Raw genomic sequence first — 20,855 nt, forward strand, 5'->3', positions numbered from 1 at the left:
GGAGGGGGGAATTTACGTACTACTTGTGATTTTGTGCTGATACACTGAATCTGATTACAGATTATTCTGTAATCTTTACCGCGGGAAAACGGTAAGCATCAGGAATGCTTCTCAGTGATTAAACATCCACCTTGCTCACAAGGACTTCAGCAAGTAGGCATCAGACTATTGGCAATGAATTTTATGACTTTGACTTTAACAACTATGCGTCATGGCTGCTTTGATCAGACAATTGATATTCTGAAGTGGCTGCCTCAATGGGGAAATAAGCACAAGCAAGTTACTCTGCACCAGTCTGGCGAAGGAGAAAAAATTGGATATTCCCTGAGCAGGCCAAGGGGACACATCATATCGGACAGAGGAGGGGAAGTGCTGGACAGACTTTCCAGACGCTAGCAAATGAGTTCACTAGCAAAACTCTTTCTATGTGGTAGTTAATAATATGCATGGAAAGTGACCTCTACATTTCTAAGAATGAATATGAACCTTGAGAAAAACAATGTTAAAGGTCAGTCATTTAATCAAGGCAGAATATGTTAAGTTCAGTACCTCTGTCCACTGAAGAACTGGAAACCGGAGCTTACATTTCAAACTGCGGGGGTCAGCTACAGGCAGAGAAATCATTCACTGACTTGCAGCTGAATTCAATAAAATCGTAAACTTTTCATAGATAATTTGCAAAAGAAAAAGAGGCTAAATTAATTGAATAAATTATTTCCTATGAACCATTCACTCTGCTCTAACTAACAGGAGTTTGTATACTCAGCACCTTCTGCTGTATCTCCATAGCTGCCCCTAAGGGTCAGAGTCCCTGAGAAATTCATCATTCAACTTTCAAATGTGTTTTCATTAAGTTATAGCTGGAAATAATAACAAAAGAGATAGTCTGAGGAAGAAAGGAAGAGAAATTATCAAGAGGACTTAGTAGCGGCTGAACTTCAATTAGAGATTGCATTTTAGTTCCTCACAGAAATATTTGGGCACTTATCTGAACTCCTGCTCATAACACCTGGATGAAGGGCTTTTCCAAAGCTCCCACCTTTCCAGATGTCATGATTCCCCTAATTAATCCTCCTGTGGACCCTATAACCCCACAGCTAGCCTGCACACTGACGTCTCCCAGGATTGCTACAAACGTTATTAGCCTGCACATTAGAGGGCTTGCCAGGAAATTAGAGGGCAGCCGCAGATTAGCCGGCAGTACAGGGATGGGGGAATAAGGGAACATTAGATCCCTCATGAGTATGGGCAGACGAGTGTGTGCTTATGCAGCACGTAATGCAATCATTGCAATGCAGCCCCTTCCCCATCCCCGCAGTCTGGTCAGGGAGGTGTCTGCCTTGGCTGCAATACAAAGGATATTGTCATTGTAAAGGTTTTTGTGAAGCGTCATTGTAAATTTTACCTGTAGTCTTATTTTATTTGTCATCAAATAGTTAAAGGGCTGTACCCAGTGTGGAAGTCACTGAGCGTCAATGAAGCAGCTTAATGGGCCAGTTGGTTACAATGAAAAAACGAGCTGCCCAGTTCCTTTGCTGGAGATGGGACTCTGCCTCTGCAAGCTCAAATCCCATCCCTTCCTGGAGCATTGTCAGTGGGTAAGGATGGAGGAGAAGAGGGAAAGCGGAAGGGCTGGCTGGAACTACTGTTCTTTGGTCGGGAGAAAGAAGCAACATCAATGAGTGAGGCCAGTGTTTTAGATTTCAAAGAAAAGTTTGCTCCAAGTTCAGCCTTGTAAACATTTGGGAATTTTGGGTTTTCTCTTCATTCTCCGTCCTTATTGCATGCCTTAACAATCTTTTTCTTGACACATTAATGACTTCTACTGCGGTAGTGCCTGAGGGCCCTAACCCACATCAGAGCCCCACTGTGCTGGGCACACAGCGACAGATAGTCTTTACCCTAAAGAGCTCACGCTATAATTAGACAAGACAAACCAAAGGTGGGAAGGGGAAACAGTGAAGCAGAGAAAGCCCCGGGGTTTCAGCAAGGTTATGCAGCAGGTCAGACAGAGACTCAGCCAGGAGGACGGAGCTGATGTCCTGGCTCTCAGCCTCGTGCACCTCAAACTGGCTCCTCTGCCTTATTCCCAGGCACAGATAGTGCTCTGTGGTAAATATTGACACGTCCCCCAACAGTAATGATTAAATTCTCTATAGAAAGGGTCACTATGCAACGTGCTCCCCTCCTAACCCCCCCCACAAAGTGAGGCCAGACAGGTGGGTTCTTTGCCTGGGCAGACTACAGCTTTGCAAAGTACCTGCAGGCATCTCGGGTTTGCACGGCTTTTTAGTGTGCCAGAATTTCTTTTCTATCTATTGATAAAGAGGAAGCCTGTGGGAAGACCAAAAAAAAAAAAAAAGTAAAAAATCACAAGGAAAGATCATTTACTGTTACATTTACTGTTATAAAAGGACGTTGGCAATGAATTGAAAGTTATAGTGACTGGAGAGAAACAAAATTTAAAAAAAAAAACTTTTCTCTGGAAAAATCACAAAGATTTTGATTTTGAGCTCTTGAAAAAAGCTTCTCTTCCCTCACCTCTCCCCTACTCCTTTGCACAGTAATCACACAGAGGTCAAAATAACTAATATTTTAGTTAGTGTCCATGTAATAGGATGTATAGAATCCAGTTATAAATACAGATTGCATTATACGAACATCTTCAGGCAAGAGACAAAATTATAGATTCAGGAATCAGAGCTACTTTTCCAGAGAGTACACAAGATTAAGTCTAATCTGGGCAAGTTATTGAAAGAGCCTGTTAGCAGCAAAACAATTATAAATAGGCCAGTTTGTTTCCTCACTTCCTCTGGTTTCATTCTGTTTACCATGGCAGAGGTGTCTCTTACTTATACGGGCAAGAGGGAAGAATCAGGCCATATGTTTTGTGGTAAATACATGAGCACACATGCAAAGTATTAAACAACTTCACTCACTGCCTCTACATTGGATGTAGTTTGCATTGCTATGGCCTTATTCTGAGCGTGGTGACTCCACCATGCTCAATGCCACATGAACACGCAAGATGATCTGCTTCTTTATTTAGGTTAAATATGTTCTTTTTTGGAATCGAAAGGTACAGAGTGGCTCAGCAGCGTACCCAATATTTCCCCTTTTCAAAGAGATTTAAAAGGCTGATTCTTGTGCATGCATTCCAACATGGAAAAATAACTTGGGGGAACGAGAAAGCCTGGGCCAATTCCCCAAACTGACGGTTTTATAGGACGGTTTAAGCTCTCTGCTTTGTAAATATCATCAAATCCATACATTTTGCTTAGACAGCCTCATATGCTCTCAGTTCTCCAGTTTCCTTCGGAGCAGCCAGTGCCGATATTGATGTTCGTATTCTTCAGGAAAGGACCACGACAGCTATTATTCTGCCTGACTCAAGGAACATGACAGAATCAGGCCCAGCATCTGTCAAAGGGCATGATTTTACAAGAATGTTTTTCCTTGACAAATGGAGTGAAAGTTGCAAACATCTAAAAAAAAAAAAAACGAGGACCTGACTCACATTACAAATAACACTTCATAGCATATTACTTAAGACAGACTGTTGAAGAGGGAGGGGACTGGTGTTTCTAAAGTGCCAAAGTGGTCCTTGATTATTGTAAATCGTACTGCTGCACTCAGTATTTTTTTTCAAGCTGCACAAAGGTACATTAAGGATCTGGACAGAAACCTATTTTAACACATTTTCAAATGACTAACCAGACAATCAACCAAAACTTCCAAAGACAAGGGTTTAAAAATGTATTTGTTTTTGAGATTGGTTTTGCATTTGTTCGTGTAAGGATAAGTACATCAGACTGTCCTATTTTATTTATTGGCCATAATCTTTTCTGGGCTCAAAAGCTAATAATACACTATGGGGGACCGTTTAAATACATTCTTTTTCCAAGCTGATAGTATCACACAATTAATGCAAAAGTCACAGAAGTATTTCTAGTTCACATTGGGTTTTAGAGAACTTAAACTGCATGTATACAAAAGTGGCTTTTTACACAATTTGCTACTAAATATTGACAGTTTGATTCAGAAAAAACAGCTCAGGTCTCTAAAGCATTTAAATGCCTACATAAAGTTATGTTATATGCCTAAGTGCTTTCCTCATTGGGAATGACCTGAAGTTATTAAGTACTTTCTTCACTGCTCATCTAAATGCATGTTATAAAAATAACAACATCCATTATGCTAATCCATTATGCTTCCTAACTTAAAAAAAAAAAAGTTTTTGCATACGCCTTCACAGCTATGGAACAACCACTTTCAACTAAAGTGCTGTCTATTATCTTCCTATCAAAGCCAAAATATCTCTTTCTGGGCTTGGTAGTTAAATCTATGATAAAAGGCTTTTGTTCCCACAACCCACAACATTTGGGGTTTACACTTAACACCCAGAAAGAACTCAGACTTGCTAGACACCAGTGATTGAGGGGATATTCAAGTCAGAGCTCCTGTGTCTATATTAACATGCTTCTTCTTACTTTTTATTTCATCAGCTTGGTGAAAGCATAGCTTTCATTATCAGCCTTTTTAATGCTGGCCATATTAAAAAAAAAAAGAAAATCAGATTAGTAAGAAAGCCTGGAAAAGATTTTTCAGATTCATATCCTAAGATTTTTCATCTCAATTTCAGAGACTGAGGCCAAGGGCAAAACAAGCTTTCCCACTTGGAAAGGATGCAGGAGAACTGGGCCACTTAATATTTCCTTACCTTCTTTACTATCCTGATTTTTGCCATACCTAGAGGCATATTTGTCCTTTGACATCCTTGGTGCTAGCAGCCAGGGCAAGGTATTATTTAACACAGAAATAGTAATCTCTTAATAAGGGTAAAACACATTTTCTAGACAGGATAGGATGTTTGCATGAGATGATAATACAAAACTCTGTATTTGAGTTCTGACGTGCCGCTGCTGTCAGCTTTGAGCTGCCTGGGATGGGGACGCAGCTCCCAGTTACGGTCCTTCCCCTCCCTCCATCTCTTTCTCAGCCCCACTTTCCTCTAGCATTTCATATTTTTCCTCTCTTTTCAGATACTTTCCCACACCTTCCCATTCCTGGTGCCCAAGGGCCTCATGCCCAGCTCCTGCCAGCCCCCGGCTAACACCAGCCTCCTGTGTCTATTACCTGCTCATCCCTCTCCAACTCATTCCCCAATGGCCCCACCAAAGTCATTTCCCAGCTGGAGCACCTCCTGCATCACAAACAAATGGAAATTAGGGAGAGATGACAGAAGAGCAGTCTAGGAGTTACCTGAAGACAGCTTACTTGGCTACAGTCTGCAAGGGGGTGCAACACACTGCTGCTAACGCTAGGTATCTCCCACAGCAGCAATGGCACAGGGCCACATTTGGAGCCACCATGGAGCAACATCAGGCCAAAAAATATGGCCCTCTGTCATGTCAGTTGTATAGAATCAGAAAATATCAGAGCTGGCTTATTTTCCACATCAGAAGAGACACTTGGCTAAAATGCACTGAAATTGAGTTCCCCAATTTGACCAGTTTGGCTACTACGCAAAATTTGGTGGAGCAGAAGATTTGCCAAAAAGCCGTTAGCTAATAATTAGGAATTATATCAGATGTGTGTAAAAATCAGTGTCCTTTTTTTCCCCTGTAATATCAACTTTTACCAGGAATTCAACAGTTTTTGCATCACCATTTCTTGCAAGAGCAATTAAAAAGCACAGGTAATAAGTCATATGAAATTATTCACTCATTTTTCAGGTTACTTTTTTTTCCTTCTCCAGCTGAGGAATTAAAACAGCAGCAATATCGCATCTACTGGCTTATGCCTTGACAAAATATTTGGAGAGAAATGCTGAAGCACAGAGCTGCCTCTCAAAGCATCATGAAGCAGTGGCCGGGTCCTGCAAAGTTCGTTCCTAGCGTGAGGGATACAAATAAGTAGGTAGCTGGAGAACAGTGGTCCCATGTGCAAGTCTTGCTGTCCGAGAAGAAAACAGCTGGAATCTCACCAAAGATAGGAGGTGTTTAAGGGCAGCTCTTCTTTTACATTTATAATGTGTCATGCATTCCAGTTGCAGCTCAGAAAGAAAAAAGCTGTATGTATTCAGATATATGATTTGCTATGACAGAGGGATGCACTGCTGTTTATTTAAGATCTGAAGTTTACATACGAACTTAAAGAGGTGCAGACAGACTGATATGAAAGAAGTCATAGCTAACATTCCTCACCTTGAATGAAATTCACCCCTTCAGGCCTCAAAATTGAGCAAAAGGGTCAGTTAGTTGAAACTATAGGGCAGCACAACAGTCTCAGCCCTCCTGCACCCCAACACTAGGGTTTCCACCACCTCAGGGGCCCCTTGCTTTCCAAAGGGTCACTCTGTTCAAAGCCATCAGCAGCAAGATGGCCTCACTGAGGGCCACCAGTGGCCCTGAAAACTTGCAAATGGGCCTGCCCTACGAAGCTGAATTTCATTCTTTCCTAATGAGTAAGGCTTTTTATACTGACAGGGTTTATTCATCCCAGCTGCTGTGCATTCTTGTAACAGAGCCCTGAGATTTTTTTTTCCCCATTTACCTGTGAAGCACAATTTCCCGCCCATTTCTGTGGAACATTTGCAGCCGAACTGTAGTAGAGCTATCTCTCATCCTTATCTTAGATTATTTATTTCTCAGCCTTTGTGTGGAAACTAATCCAGCTATCATCATCTGCCACTAGTAACTCTTTTCCTTGCAAAAAAAGACCTGAGCCATTTCCACAGAGCTGGTCTGTCTCTCTCTACCCGCTCTCAGCACCCGTTTCTCACAGCTTTCCAGCTTAATGTCTGCCCTGTTAATGTGATTATATTAAACCATGAAAGATAAACTTTACTGAAACAGAAATGTTTGACAAACAGCCAAAAAAGCAGTACTAATATCCAAATGTAGAGGGGAACAAACTGTGTAACAATTGCGTAGAAAACATCTCTCTGATGGGCACACATGACGTGCTAAGAAGATTAAAAGGAGAGATGAAAATAAATGAAAGGGAGCACAGAAAACGAAGTAAAGGGGGCAAGGATGTCTCAAGGGGCCTATAACGGGATAGAGAGATTTTCACCTCCAGGTCAGCCACTTGAATCCCGCACGGGCTCCCTGCGATGGAGCTCTTGCAGCCGCAAGTGACTGGCACGCACTAATACGGCATCGGTTGTTAGCCCTAGTTTATCCCCGAGGGAATAACCTTAGACTTCTTCATCCAGAAGCCCAGTCTGCTGTGCCTCTTCCATCAGCCTTCAGGGGCGAGGCGAGCTGCTGCCCAAACCGATCTAACCCAAGTCCCTGTCGCATTATTTGGTTCGCGTATCATTCCCAATAGTGAGCACCGGCTGGACAGCTTAGACGAGCATAGCAGAGAGGAGAGTCCAGAGCCAGCCAGCAACCAGATGGAAGTGAAAGGGGATCTTCTGTGTGTGTCTGACCACGGGGCCGCAAGGAAGGGAAGATGGTTTGTGGACACTAGATAGGGTTGCATTACCAGAGCTGGCTGAAAAACTGAAATTCTGCTTTTTGGGGAAGAAGGCGAAGAAGAGATGACTGGGAATTTTGTTGCATCCAAAAGGAGAGGAGAGCGTACATGCTGAGAATTTTCTGTGGCACAGAAAGTCAGAATAAACATCGGTTTGGATGTAGTGAAATTAAATATTTCATGTTGAAAAATCTACAAAGAAATCTTTTGTTCTGCCATTTTCAACTCAATTTTCATTATATTCATGCAGAAAAACAAGGGGAAGTTCAGGGGTTTCTGAATATAGCAACAAGGCATAGATTGCAGAGAAAGAGATTCAAAAAATAGCAATCTCATAGCAAAATGGAACAAAATGCCCACTTTTATTCTGACTTGTTCTAGAAGAAATAGATTGACAAATTACAATCAGAATTAACACGGACCCTCAAAATTTTTTATTTCCACAAAGCATGCATTTTTTCCAAAAAAGATAAACAAATGTTTTTAACAGGCTGTTTTCCTGAAGACAGTGTTTAATTCCATAATACACCACAGCCTTTCTGTGTGATACGTCACACAAGTCATTTTAAATGAAAACCCAGTCCTGCCAAGGTCAGGTCCGGGAGTTCATCTGTGGATTTCAGCGTTGCCTGGATTCCTCTCTAAATCTGTGTGCAGTAAATTCCTAACTGTGAAGAGAGGATAATGGTACTTTTCATAATGGACAGGGAGCTGCTATAGAGCAATTAAGGAAAACAAACACAAAAAACGTGCTCTCAGCTTATTTTGCTGTATGGGCTGGTATTGCGCATAATGTTTAAAAAAAAAAAAGGGAGAAAAAAGAAAAGCAGCAGCACGTCCTATCTTTGCCAGTATAACTGATTCTAGGTGTGTTTTACTGGTAGCATATCAGCAGGTCAATGCCACTAAAGGGCTCCCACCTAGCATAGAGAGGGACAGAGGACGTCTTCCTTTCCTTGCAAATTTACGGGGCAGAAAGCAAGCGGCTCCTGCAGGGAGCAGTCCCACGGCCTGAAAGGCAGCACGGATGCTGCCATCCTTAGGTCCAGAAGCAGCTGGGTGTCAGCAGTACGCTGCCTGGCCGGTTGGTTGATTGTAACAAGGTGATCCCTGGAAGTTATTAGCCAACGATTAAAGCAGCCAGACAGGAAAGACAGATAATGAAGCAGGGATTTGAAACACGCAGTGCTGGCTGCAGGTGCTTTGCCTCATAACGCTGTCAAACGGATGTGGGAAAGGGTCTAAATTAGCAGTGTGACCTCGTGTCTGTTTGAGGACCTTGGTTTGGGGCTGCTGGCTGAGATGGTGGGAATTGCCCTGCAGCCAAAGCGATGGGGCATCGTGGCGAGCTGGTCGGTGCCCACCAGCTACGCTCATGCCGGAGCAGACCTGCCCCCAGCCTGCAGATCCTCCACGAGCAGCCCCTATGTATGTGTTTTCATTTTTTGTTCACCAGGACATATGAGAAACCAAGAGAGAAAGAAAAGCAAAGTTTGTCATCTGCAAGTTACGTTATCTTAGAATAATTTAAAAAATTGCCTACATATAGGCAGTCTAAATCAGGTTAAAATATTATATGAATGCTAAGAAACTATGGCTGGCTGCCTCACGCATGTATGTGCATGCATATGTACTTGACTTAATGCATATGCATGTGAGAATGAGCTGCAGTAGTGCCTCATTTTATTCCTTTTTTTTCCCTCATTTGTTGAGGTACTGTAAATCAATTCAACATAAACAAAGTCTGCGTGTTGAAATTTTCCAAGATTTCCAGGAAGTAAATATACTAACGTTGAGAACTTGATACCTGAGCCATCAGGAGCTGTGCACGTAACAAGGATTCCCTGTTGGCATTTCGGCGAAACTGCTACTTTTTGGAAAGACAGCAAGACTCCCTGAAACACAACAGCTTAACTTAAATACGACTTCTGTGATGTGCAACTGCAAAACTGACTAAAAAACAGATGAGCTAGCAGATGTTGCCAGTTGTCACTGCTATTACTTCACAGGAGTTACCTATGACTGAAAATTATGCAAAGCAGAACTTACAGAGACATTTCAAATGAAACATTTTAGTGGTCTGTGAACAGCCTTTAAGTTGCAGCCAAAATGTTTGCAAAATATTGTGGACTTTCTTACAATGCTTGGTGTTTTCAGGGGAAATTCCATAGCCTTTTTTCAAATTTTTATTCAAAGTGGCATAAAAATTACTGAAGTCACCGGTGTGAAACAAATCATGTTTCCAGTAAGGAACATTGTTTGATGGTACAGATAGGAGAAGTGGAAAGCAAGCCCAACTTGTATCCTTTAAGACAAGCCACTTAGTATAAAACTACTTCAGCATTTATTTAATGCTACATCTATGCCACATTTAAGCCTCCCTGTGTCACATACAGTTTAAGTAAGATGACATACAGCAACTGCTTGTTTTACTGATGCAAAGATTTTTCAAGGTTTGCTTGTAAAAGATTTTAGTCAAGATTCTGTGCTTGTGAGTGGATCATAACTTGGGCTGAGGAAGGCCGTGGATGGTGTCCGTGGCCGTGTGCCCCTGTCTGAGTTCCCAGATCATAATCTAAACCTGGCCAGAGGTTGGCAGTTCCGTTTCCCAGTAGCTTTCAAGGCCTTGAAATTGGTTTTCACTTTTCACAGGAACAAAAATTAAAAGTTTTTGACGTTGTTATGGAAATGTGATGGTGTCAAATGTGATGGTGTCAAAACATCCATTTGGGGGGGTCAAAATTTTCATCTTCTCTTCTAGAAATGAAGGTTGTCAGGGTGAGGAGGAAGGTTGTGAGAAACTGGGTCGTTATGCCTGCCCTCCTGTATTCAGAGCAACACCTTTCCCCATCAAATCTACTGGGGAACCTGGTTTTTCGCATCCATAGCTATTATTTAAAGCTCCAGGTTAGCAAGAAATTTACTCACTCTCTTTGGTCTGTTTCTTTTCCTTCAGTTGCTAAATCACAAATTTAATCAAATCCAACTAATTGCAGCAAAATTTCGCTTGGCTGTGTATGTTCTGAGATGCTTTTCCATCAGCCAGGCTCTGGATGATGCGGTTATCTGTGTTTATTAACGCAATTCCATTTAACGCTGCAACTTCTTGTTGTGCAAAAATCTGTGCTAGAATGCCTGTTTCTGGGCAAAAATATACTGCTGTTCTGTCAAGTTTCATGCATGTGCTGAGCTTTGCTAACTTTCCTCCCCTCATGCGTCTTAAGTACGGGCCTAAGAATTTGCAGGACTGGAGCCAAAAAATGTACCGAATGCCAGTGCTGTGTGTGGTGTTGCTGACACACAGAATACTACTGGCGAGCCTGGACTTGTGGATTCTCAGCTGCTGTTGGTCATGTCCCCACTAACACTGCTGTTCAGGCCCCTAGTTTAAAAGTCTGAATTCCTTTTGGCATCTGCCAGTTGATGATCTGTAGATACGATTCCTATCAGATGGGTAATTTTTTTCCTCATTTGTGAGACAACTTTAATTCATTTGATTTATTACCATTCACTACCTAAAGGTAAAGAAAAAATGTAACAATGTAAAGTTTGCCTAGAAAATGAAACACTCTTCAAAAGAGAATCAGCTGGACTAGAAAACAAATACAGGCTTCAAAAAGACTAGACCAACAGCCCAAACTTCCTCAGGTCTGCGTCAGTTAACGCTCCCCATCCTGTACTATCATCATCACACACACCACCGTAAGCCACGGCGCTCACTCTGTGCCTTGCGTCTGACCTAAAATGCAAATGCGAACACTTCCTTCAGTGGCATCCATTTGCAGATGGCAGTAACATAGCCCATCTCCTTCCCAGTAAAGCTATTCCAGATGATGTGGGGAAAGATGGCACTTGGCACAGGATTATTTTACTCTATTTATATGCCAGTAAATAAAGCTCAAGCCATTTCCTGAGGATTAGTGACCAGCTGAGAGAGGTGATGGGCCCAGGTAGTCCCATGGAGTTTCCTAATTCTCCAAGGGAAAAAACTTAGAAAGTAATTTTTCTCTCCTTTTTCTGTCGTATACTGTTATTCAATGAGATGAGCACAAAGCATGGTTTGGCTGCCCCTATCCCAAAGCCTTATTGTACATTTATGCCAGTCGTTGTAATCCTACCCACTCTATTTTGTGTATAATTTTATTAGCACCTCCTTCAGATACTGTAAAACCTCCAGTTAACTCATGTCCTTTTGGATATAGATATAGACAGATGCTGCTTGTAAAAGCCAAGGAAAAGACCTGCTGGGAATAGTGTTGGTAGGACTTCTAGGTTTATTAAAGGACTCCATAGATCACTTCTAGCATAGAGCTAAATAAGGAATTATGGAGACATGTCGAAGCAATGGAGGGGATAGAGGAGCCAAGGGGCTGGAGATCTGAAACATTCCCATGCCCCATGCTCTCTGATCAGGAAGAAGTCACTTTTAATGTCTCAGGCTTTCTATTTATATAATAAGGATAATAATGCAGGCTCATGTTTGCTAAGTCCTGAGATCAGAAAGAAAAGGCAGTAAACACGGCCAAGCTGCTTGGGCTTAAATTGAACTTTTCAAAAACCTTTTAAATAACAATCTAATGCACGTTACATGTCTATATATACATTTCACAGTAGTGTGTCTTGTTCTTTACATATGAGTTAATTTTGCTGGTATCGCCGTGATGACTGCCATTTGATTTATACCTCCAGCAGGAAATCACCATGCCACCTCAAAGACAGGAAATGTTCTGGGGAGACAGTATAAGAGAGAGGGAAGCTGGGAGGGAGATTTCAGAGCTGTAGTAAAATTCATTTGATTTGAAATAGTGGCAGGAGTTAAATGACACGTTTGACTTCCTGCAGGTCAATAACGATTTGTAGCAGGCCACTTTTGAAACTCCCTTGCTGCTTTCTTTTTTTCTCCTATGTTCCAGCTTGGTCTCCAGCTGCCTCATCTTTTGTTATATGGGTCTCCCATCTCATTTTCACATCACCAGTACATGCACTGAGTGCTTCAGTAACCTCTTAGCTGAAGGACTTACTTGCATTAGCCTTCTTATTTAATCTTCACAAAGCAAATAATTAAATAAATATTTTTGTGCTTCTCTGATAAAGAGTAATAAAGAGTAAAAATCTGATAGAGCGATAAAAAGGGACACAGAAAGGCAGAGTGAACCAGCTGTTAGTCAATCACCTAATCAATTAATAACAAGTAATCAACAAATAGCAAGTCAGGAGTAGACAATGGAAAAAAATTCTTATATACTACAGTGAGCTTCTCAATAAATATAGAAGTTTACCCTCTTTCCGTACACTGATAGGCACCCAAGAAAGACTTCAGAAAATGCAGGAACTAGAAAGAGCTCAAAGTTATTAAATAGATGAAATTTTTGGTAGTATCACAGTGCCAAATATAGCTACTATATTATTCTCCTTCTTACTGTTATTTTCTTTGTCTATAAAATCCATAAGAATCTAATCTTTCCGAAGGAGGTTTGGCCTAAATATAGTTATAAAAACAAGTAAATTGAAGTGAGGTCAGGCAAAGGAGTCTTTACTTCATCTCCTCTTGAATGGTTCACTCAGGACAAAGGTTGGCAAAGCACACAGCTGCAACACGCAATGCTTTTTTGTTTGCAGTTCCATTATTTATTCTAGCATTTATAAAATGTATTCTTTACAGCATATCCGGGGACATATAAAAAAAAGTAAATCTACAAACATTATAGACCTCTTTAGACTACTCCCTCAGAAGAAAAGTCTTTACAGTCCTCACAATAGCTGTTCTGTAAGTCAGAAACAGAGGAAGCAGACAGGCTTTGTATCATGCACTAGTGTTTTTTTCAGACTAATGGAAAAAGGAAATTCCAGCAATTGGGGCCACCCCACCCCACCAGTGCCTCTTTTACAGCCCCAGTTTTTAAGTTGAAGCTAATAACAGTCTTCGAGGCACTTCCAGCTCTTGCCATAGCATGCAGTCCGTGCAACATGACTCACAGAGTGACACTATCAACAGTCTGAACTGCTGCCATAAAGAGTCCAGTTTCAGTCACTGAAATACTAATTTAATAGTCTTCTTTTAATTATCAGTGCTAAGTAAGCAGGCTAGCATGCTTCAAAGCCTGTGCTAGCCAGAGTGAGTTGTAGTAATCCACTTTGTAAGATGCAGAGGAAGGACGAAGCAGGAGTTTTCTCACGGAAATTGGACTAAATCTCAATTCTATCCGGAAAGCCAGGAGGAGGGACAGAACCAGTAACCTCACTCTTCCTTTAACTATGATATTTTAATACTGTGCTACCCCAGCACAAATGCTGGATGATTCCTCCGGCTTTCACAGCCCTCTGAGAAAAGCTAGCCAGAGCCGAACAAGCAAAGCTGTTGCAATCATTTCTCTCGACGTATACCTGTTATCACAGCTAATTATTGCAAATATCATCATTTCTAACAATTTAATGTGTCATTATAAACATAGGCCATATTTAATATTGTTTTAGATTTTGTAAGCAGCTTAGGAACACGTTGAAACATAAAAATCAATTATTACAAAATGATACAGTACCTCAAAAATTTACAGGGGACTGCGTCGACATCTTTGAATGACAATGGTTTTTAACAGTCTGTAACATGCTGCTTGTTCATGTAGTGTCCTGACATCTATTAATCATTTGTTAATCTTTTTAAAACATCACTCGGGTGTAAAAATCTGAGCTAAATAAGACCTTGGAAATTATAAGGAGTAAGGAGACAGAAAGTGAAGAAGAAACTTACTGATCTAATGCAAATGTCTTCATAAAGTCTCCAGTAATTTTGCACACTGGTAAAGGTCTTAAAAGGATAGCCAAAAATCAAGAATTCTCTCACTGACTGTCATGCACTAGTAACAGAAAATCTGGAAAAAAAAATTTTTTTTTTTTGAATGAGGTAACATGATAACTCAAGGAACTACTGCTGTGTTGCTTAATACAGAAAAGCTGAAGATGCATGTGTTTTGTGAAAAGTACAAGTTTTTGACAATATTTGTCACTGGGAAAATATCACTCCTTAATCAGTCAGACAAGGTACTGGTGGATGAAGCACGATGTGCTGTTCCCAGTAGAAAATGGGAGAGGAGGTACCACATCACAAACTCAGATCTCTCACTCTGTAGCACAAGAAAATGACTAATAGGCTGGGTCAAAATATTTACATTTAAAAATATTAATTTGTTTCTTCCCAAGAGGCTCTCTAAGCCTTAATGCACTGCTGTTTTTGTTTCTTTGATTCATATCTTGGTAACTCTAAACAAACATACACTCGCACATTTACAGCCAATCTAAGCACCCATTATAGCCGTGTATCATGTAACCCTCCTGCTTCCTTTTTCTGTCCACCTTATCATTGGGACCAATGGGCAGGGAACACGTCTGTCCTGCCTGATGGTGAAACACCTAATTTCAGCTTTGGAGCCTTCAAAGCCGACGAATAACACAGTACTTCCGTTAAACAGCAATGCTACAAATGACATCTACCCAAAAGGATGGCGCAGGATTAGATTTGGAGACACACAATGCTGTTTTCAAGAAGCGAACAGGGAAAGAGGTAGTCCAGAGAGTGGCAGGAAAGCCGGTCTCCCCTCGTCGGGGAGTCCTTCAGCTGTGCTGGGTTCCCACTGACCCAGGAATGAGGTACCTGGAGCTGTTTCCCCATGAAGAAACTCCTACGTTTACAGACCTTTCAGTGGGTATCTGGACAGAGCTGCAGGCAAAATCCTAAGGCTGGTTGCCTCAGAGCGATATCAGCTGCAGATTAAATTTGGCTTATTTCAACGTGTTAATTCATTCTCCGTCACCTTGTCTGCCCTCTTTTAGGTCAGCTAAAGCTTAGCCCCTCCGTATGCCAACTCAGGGCTGTCCAATAGACAAGAGCTGCCCTACCCGTGACCTTTCTGGGCTGCAATAGCACTGATCGGTATACTTGAAAAGGGACCAAGCCCAGAGGACGTTGATGTACAATGTACTCAGAGATTTTTAAATCCTCTCATCCAAATTAAAAGTGGATTAAGTACTGGCCTGGGCAGCTACTAATCTGATGGATATTAATTCTACCATTATTCATAGAATTATGGCAAAATAAATGCAATTTGATTGTATGAAAGATAACTACTCCAAATCAAGTGATATGTTAAAATCAAATCACATCAGAACCTCGCTCTAGACATTTCTACAGCATGGGATCCTTTAAGGAGAAAGCACCAGCTCACCTTTGTATCAGCTTATGAGCTATTTTGTAAAAGACTCTTCCAGAAAATTGTCATCAAGAGGCCCCACAAGAAAACACTGGAAGCTTAAGAAAGGTTTCTCATTCCATGTCTGGAGGATCAAATCCATCCCACTGGTGCCAAAGTGACAGAGACGCGCACTGGGGCCAAGAACATGACAAAATGATTTACATACCAAATTTGAGAGCTGGTTTGTATCTGCTGTACACTTGAACCTTGCACACGTTGATTGATTTTTTTTTTAAATACACAAATGATGATCTGTCTATCTGCTACCAAGGGATAAATATTTTAATGCGTTTAGTCGACCCTTTTCTGGATCCCCAAATAGTCATCTAAGATTTACATGAATCTTACCCCACGTTTCTTTTATCTTCCATTTTTGGTAACTGCTTCCAACAGGATTTATCTGGGAAACAGCAGCCTCTTTCTATGGGTTCTGCTTTCCAGGGCAATGAGAACAAACAGTCTCTCTGCAGTTTCCAAGCTTTGCACAACAGTGGTGTGGTCAGGCCTCCTGGTATGGTTTCAGAGCAGCGATGTACGCTGCAGCTTGACAAATGACGCACAGGCCAGCCCAAACCAGACCTTCTGGCTGAAAGATCCTAGAGGTTTTTTTTTTTTTTTCCCCCCCTCTCTCCTAAAGCTGAGTGGCAGAATGAAGAAAAGAGGTGATGGCCCTGCTTTGTATCACACGTCACTCACCAAACTGCCAGTGAAGGCCTCAAAAACTGTCTTTTTCCCTCCAGTTACTTCCTCCTCCCTGCTTGTGAGCCTGCTCCAAATTCCCTCAGAAGTCAGCACCAGCAGATACACCAGGAGTCCTGTATCTACACAGGCCTCCCCTGCTCCGAGAGCCAACCTAAAAAGGAATAATAAATTGTGTGTGTGATCTTTACACTTCTGTATAAGGTATAAAGAAGCACGGAAGGATTTGTCTTGATCTGCTAGGTTTTAAGGATTTAATAAATATATTTAGAATCAGTACCTTCTGCCCTCTGTGAGCGTATTGGGGAGGGGGGTTTGTTAGAGGATTAGGGAGGGTAATGGTACAAAAAACAAAGTTAACTCTCTCCTCTCGCAGGCCATGACGTCTGCAAATGTGCCTGCTTGCATTCCTGGAGAAGAGCTGTAGTGTCAATATTACTGGAGGTTTTCCATTAGCTGGGGTATCCCGGCCCCCCACCCTTTTGGGGAATAGGGAGCTTACTGTAGTGAGGATATAAAACGCCCCTACTGTTTGGGAAAGCAGGTCTACTCAAACTTTTACAAGATTTTGGAGGCTGCTTTTATGTTTTGGCAGATACCTGCTGAGCACCTGGAGGCAGCTGTTGCACTTGAGAACCAGCAGAAAGGAAGAAGTGAGGCAGCTTCCCTCTCCGTGTGTCTGAGCCACTGCAGATGCTGCCAACGAAACACGAAAGGCTACAGCCATGGCTGGAGAAAATCTTAAAAAAAAAAAAAAACAGAAAACAAACAAAACTTCTCATCTCTCTATACACATTTTTTAAGTAGGATTTCCCTTTCCTTCCTATGTGCTTTTCCCACATCACCTGGCCATATCAAAACTTGTGAATCTTACCTATTAGCTGTTCTGAGAAACCAAGTGTCTTGGCTGCCAGCCAAGCTGGAAATACAACATAAGGGTAATGGATGTGGAAGGCTTGTGAGTTAGAAGGGAAATCAAAGGGGAAGAGGATCCGTGAGAAAGGATCTGAACACAGGGCTGCCATGAATTCAGAAAAAGCTTTAAAACTTGATTACCAAATGAGCTTAGCCAGCTTTGTGTCCCCTTCCACATAAATCTTATTCATTTCACTGAGACATAAATAGAGGATATTAAACAGTAGGCACTGAAAAGTATCTTTTGTTGCCCAATTTTCCATAGGTCAATCAGATGAAAAGTTCTGAGGAGAGGCAGGAAGGGGGATAAACAATATTTATAGTCTTTAAAAAGCAAATATTTCAATACATGACCAGTAACAGCTAAAAGTTTAAGTCACAATGAAAAAAAATCCTCTCCACAAGACAGATATTTTACACTTCAGAAAGTGTGTGATCTTACTGTGCTTGGGCTGCAGTGATGGTTTTGTCATGGGCACGTTGGAGACGAGGTGGGGAGCTGGATTCAGACAGCTAGGGCCATCCTATGGTTAAAGCCTAGGCTTTAGCTCTGTCAGGTCTCGGCTTAACTCCAAGCTTTGCTACTTGCTTCCTTTGCAATAGCAGTCAAGTTACTTAGTCAAGGAACAGGATAGGGAAGGTTTAGTGTCACTAAATGATGTTGGTTTCACAAAGGTGAGATAGGGTTTAAAAGTCAAGGTCTTCAAGTGGAAAAGACTCTGGAATGGTAAAGACTTGGTTAACTATAAAAATACTTAAAACTGTCTCCGCCTTGCAAAAATTTAGTTCTCATTTTTAGGACAAAAGTCCTCCTCAGCTCCAACTGTCAGCAATCCATTTCTCACTCCAGGTATTTATCTAGCATAATTAAGCGTGGAGAAGGGTATAGCATTGCTGAAATGCATTATAAATTAATTCTACATTCATAATGTATAGTCACAAGAGTGTATATTCATTACTTCTCAATTTTTAAGCATATTTTGGCGCTTATTTTTCTGCAATGTTCTCTTATTTCATTAGTTCTTTACCTTAAAAGTAACATCTGAACAACCATTTATAAACATTTCCTATCAATAATTTTGTTATATCCCTATATATCTTCTCCATTTCCATGATGATGCATACCGTATATATTTTCCACTTGGTAGAAAAACAGATAAGCAATGCTTTGCTTCTGCAGTCATTGATTATGCAGAGGGGAGACTGCTACAGTTTTACTGATGGGAGCTTAGCAATGTTTCCTTTCATTTCTTTTTGTGGTCTTCCTTTTCAGCCAGCAATTCACTCAACACCTTGACCATGAGTCCTTTGTAAATTGGCATTTTCTCAGCCTGTTTTTAGGCACGGTACTTAACACTGGACTTAGGAGGTTTCTAATTACTGAATAAGGGGCACCATGTGACAGGTTTATGGTTTATTATATTGGGGTGGGCCAAGTTGTAACAACAATTTGGGTCAGACCAGGGTCTCAAGAGAGCATTAACATCTGAAGTAGGCCACTTGACAGTAAATACCAGCGCTGGACTGAATTTGATTCCTGTAGTTCTAAAAGCAATGAAAGTCAAATCATTAGCTAGCTGCTCAGGTTGATTTCATACTGTATTATTACTTTTTTCTTTTATCTGGCACAACGATGTGTTCAGATATTTTACTGGTTGTTAGAAGAGACCAAGGCAAAGAAATGTTCATGTGCTGGTAGAAATCATGCTCTGGCCCATGATGAAACATTTACTTTATATTTCACATTTTTAACCATGACAACAAATAAGAAGAAAGAAAAAAAAAGGGGGGATCTGCTACATGAAAGATAAGGATTGATCAGCTGGTTTCCATAAAAACAGAATCTTTGATCCTTTGCCCAAATTTATACCTAATTTGCTGAGACCACCATTTCTACTTCCCCTTTCCACACAGCTTCTCTGAATTACAGGAGGAGATACCAGCATCTCAATAGATATTAAGTAAACATACCTTGGGGCTCATCATTGTTGCTTCTGTGCTTCTCCAACGTCCCTGGCTTAAAAACCAGGACAGTTAAGAACTATACCTATTCTGAGTATAAAGAACTGGTTACTTGCATGTGGAGAAATGCAGCTTGTTTTCCTTAATGTAGTCATATTTGCTAACTTATTTCTCTAAGTTTCTAAGCCAAAACAAGGGTACAAAAATGCATATGAAGACTACTCTATAGAAAAACACCTACAATAAGGGTAAGTTAACAAAATATCTTATGTCTTATATATGTCTTATCCCTTGCCAAGAGCTGAAAGCTATAGAGGGGAAACTAAATAAATGCATAGAGAAGGGACTGGACCAAGCCAATGCATGTCTATGCATTCTCTCCAAGCTGCTGAAAGCGAATTGAGAATGTGTTTCTCAATTCAATTTAGAGAAACAGGACTAGGAAGTCTTTCCAGGGTCACATACTGGAAAACTACTTACTCAGAATAAGAGTGCCCCTTCTAACTCACATGATATAACGCAGTTGGTATTAAGGTAATTAACTCATCCTTCCCTTCTCAGTCTTCCCTTTCCTCACAGGCATTTCTGCATCTTCTTTTGATCTGGGCTTTTATCTCCCAGCGTCCTTGGTCATGTTACAGTGCTTTCCTCTGGCAGCTGCTTCTCACGCTGATGATTTCCTCCTACGCTCCCCTCCTGTGAGCCTCTTGTCTCCTAAAGTCAGCTTTCTGGGGCAAGGACCTTTTCCATCACCCTGAACAACAGGGAATTCATTCTTGGCTGGGCTCAGTGATTGCAAATAATTATTCAGTGATAAATCATTAACAATGTAGGGGTGGCTCCACAGGGTAGGATGATCCAACATAGCAACAAACATTACCAAAAGGGGAACCTGCTCCCCTCTTCTGACCCTCCTCAGCAACCCCGCACCCACCACCCACCTGGTGCCACCAGCACCCATCAGACCTTCCACAATTTACCTTATCCTGCTAAACAGCAGAAAACGATCCAGCAGACGAGCCAGGCAGTTCCCTGCTGTGCGAGTGTTTCAGCTGAGTGGTGCAAGCAAAGGGGAAAGGGAGCATGAGGCTGGGGGGAGGCTGGAGGCAGGCAGGAGGGGAAGGGAGAGCAGCTCATTTGCTGGCTGCAGTGGCCCCTAAGATCAGTTCAGTTGCTGGTGGAACCATGACTTTACGCAGGAAAACAGATGCCAGGAAATCAGGCAGTTTTTTCCTCAGAGGCCTGAAATTAAAGGACCCAGAAATACATGAAGCTATGCCTAAGTGAGAAACCACGTCAATGGAACAAAGCCAATTTAAAATAACTAACTAGGTTTGGCCCCTCAAGCTCACAGGTATCTGCATGAAGTCTCTCTCTGTCCCTCCAGCCCTTTGATTTTCCTGAGGATCACTTCAAAGGTCTTATTCTGTACCACTGCTGTAGGAGTGCACTCCAAAGATCCCCTTCAAAAGACCTGACAGACACTAAAGCTGAGAGACATGTGCTTTGCTCTCATGGTCTATCTTCCAAATGGGGCAGCAGTCTCTA

At 41.5% G+C, this 20,855-nt stretch overlaps 1 protein-coding gene across 1 annotated transcript in view; it reads right to left on the reverse strand.

Annotated features, from left to right (window-relative positions):
* Positions 1–20,855, reverse strand: part of LOC138066135 (uncharacterized) — a 96,402-nt gene that overhangs the window by 68,283 nt on the left and 7,264 nt on the right. Inside the window, exons 2-6 of the mRNA XM_068933747.1 lie at positions 19,817–19,860; positions 19,317–19,362; positions 17,030–17,126; positions 16,428–16,584; positions 9,293–9,380 (exon numbers count right to left, since the gene is read on the reverse strand). Coding sequence (XP_068789848.1) covers positions 9,293–9,380; positions 16,428–16,584; positions 17,030–17,126; positions 19,317–19,362; positions 19,817–19,860 — 432 coding nt within the window. The remainder of the gene's footprint in view (positions 1–9,292; positions 9,381–16,427; positions 16,585–17,029; positions 17,127–19,316; positions 19,363–19,816; positions 19,861–20,855) is intronic.

Source organism: Struthio camelus, chromosome 2, assembly GCF_040807025.1.
Source record: "Struthio camelus isolate bStrCam1 chromosome 2, bStrCam1.hap1, whole genome shotgun sequence".
Lineage (NCBI taxonomy): Eukaryota > Metazoa > Chordata > Aves > Struthioniformes > Struthionidae > Struthio > Struthio camelus.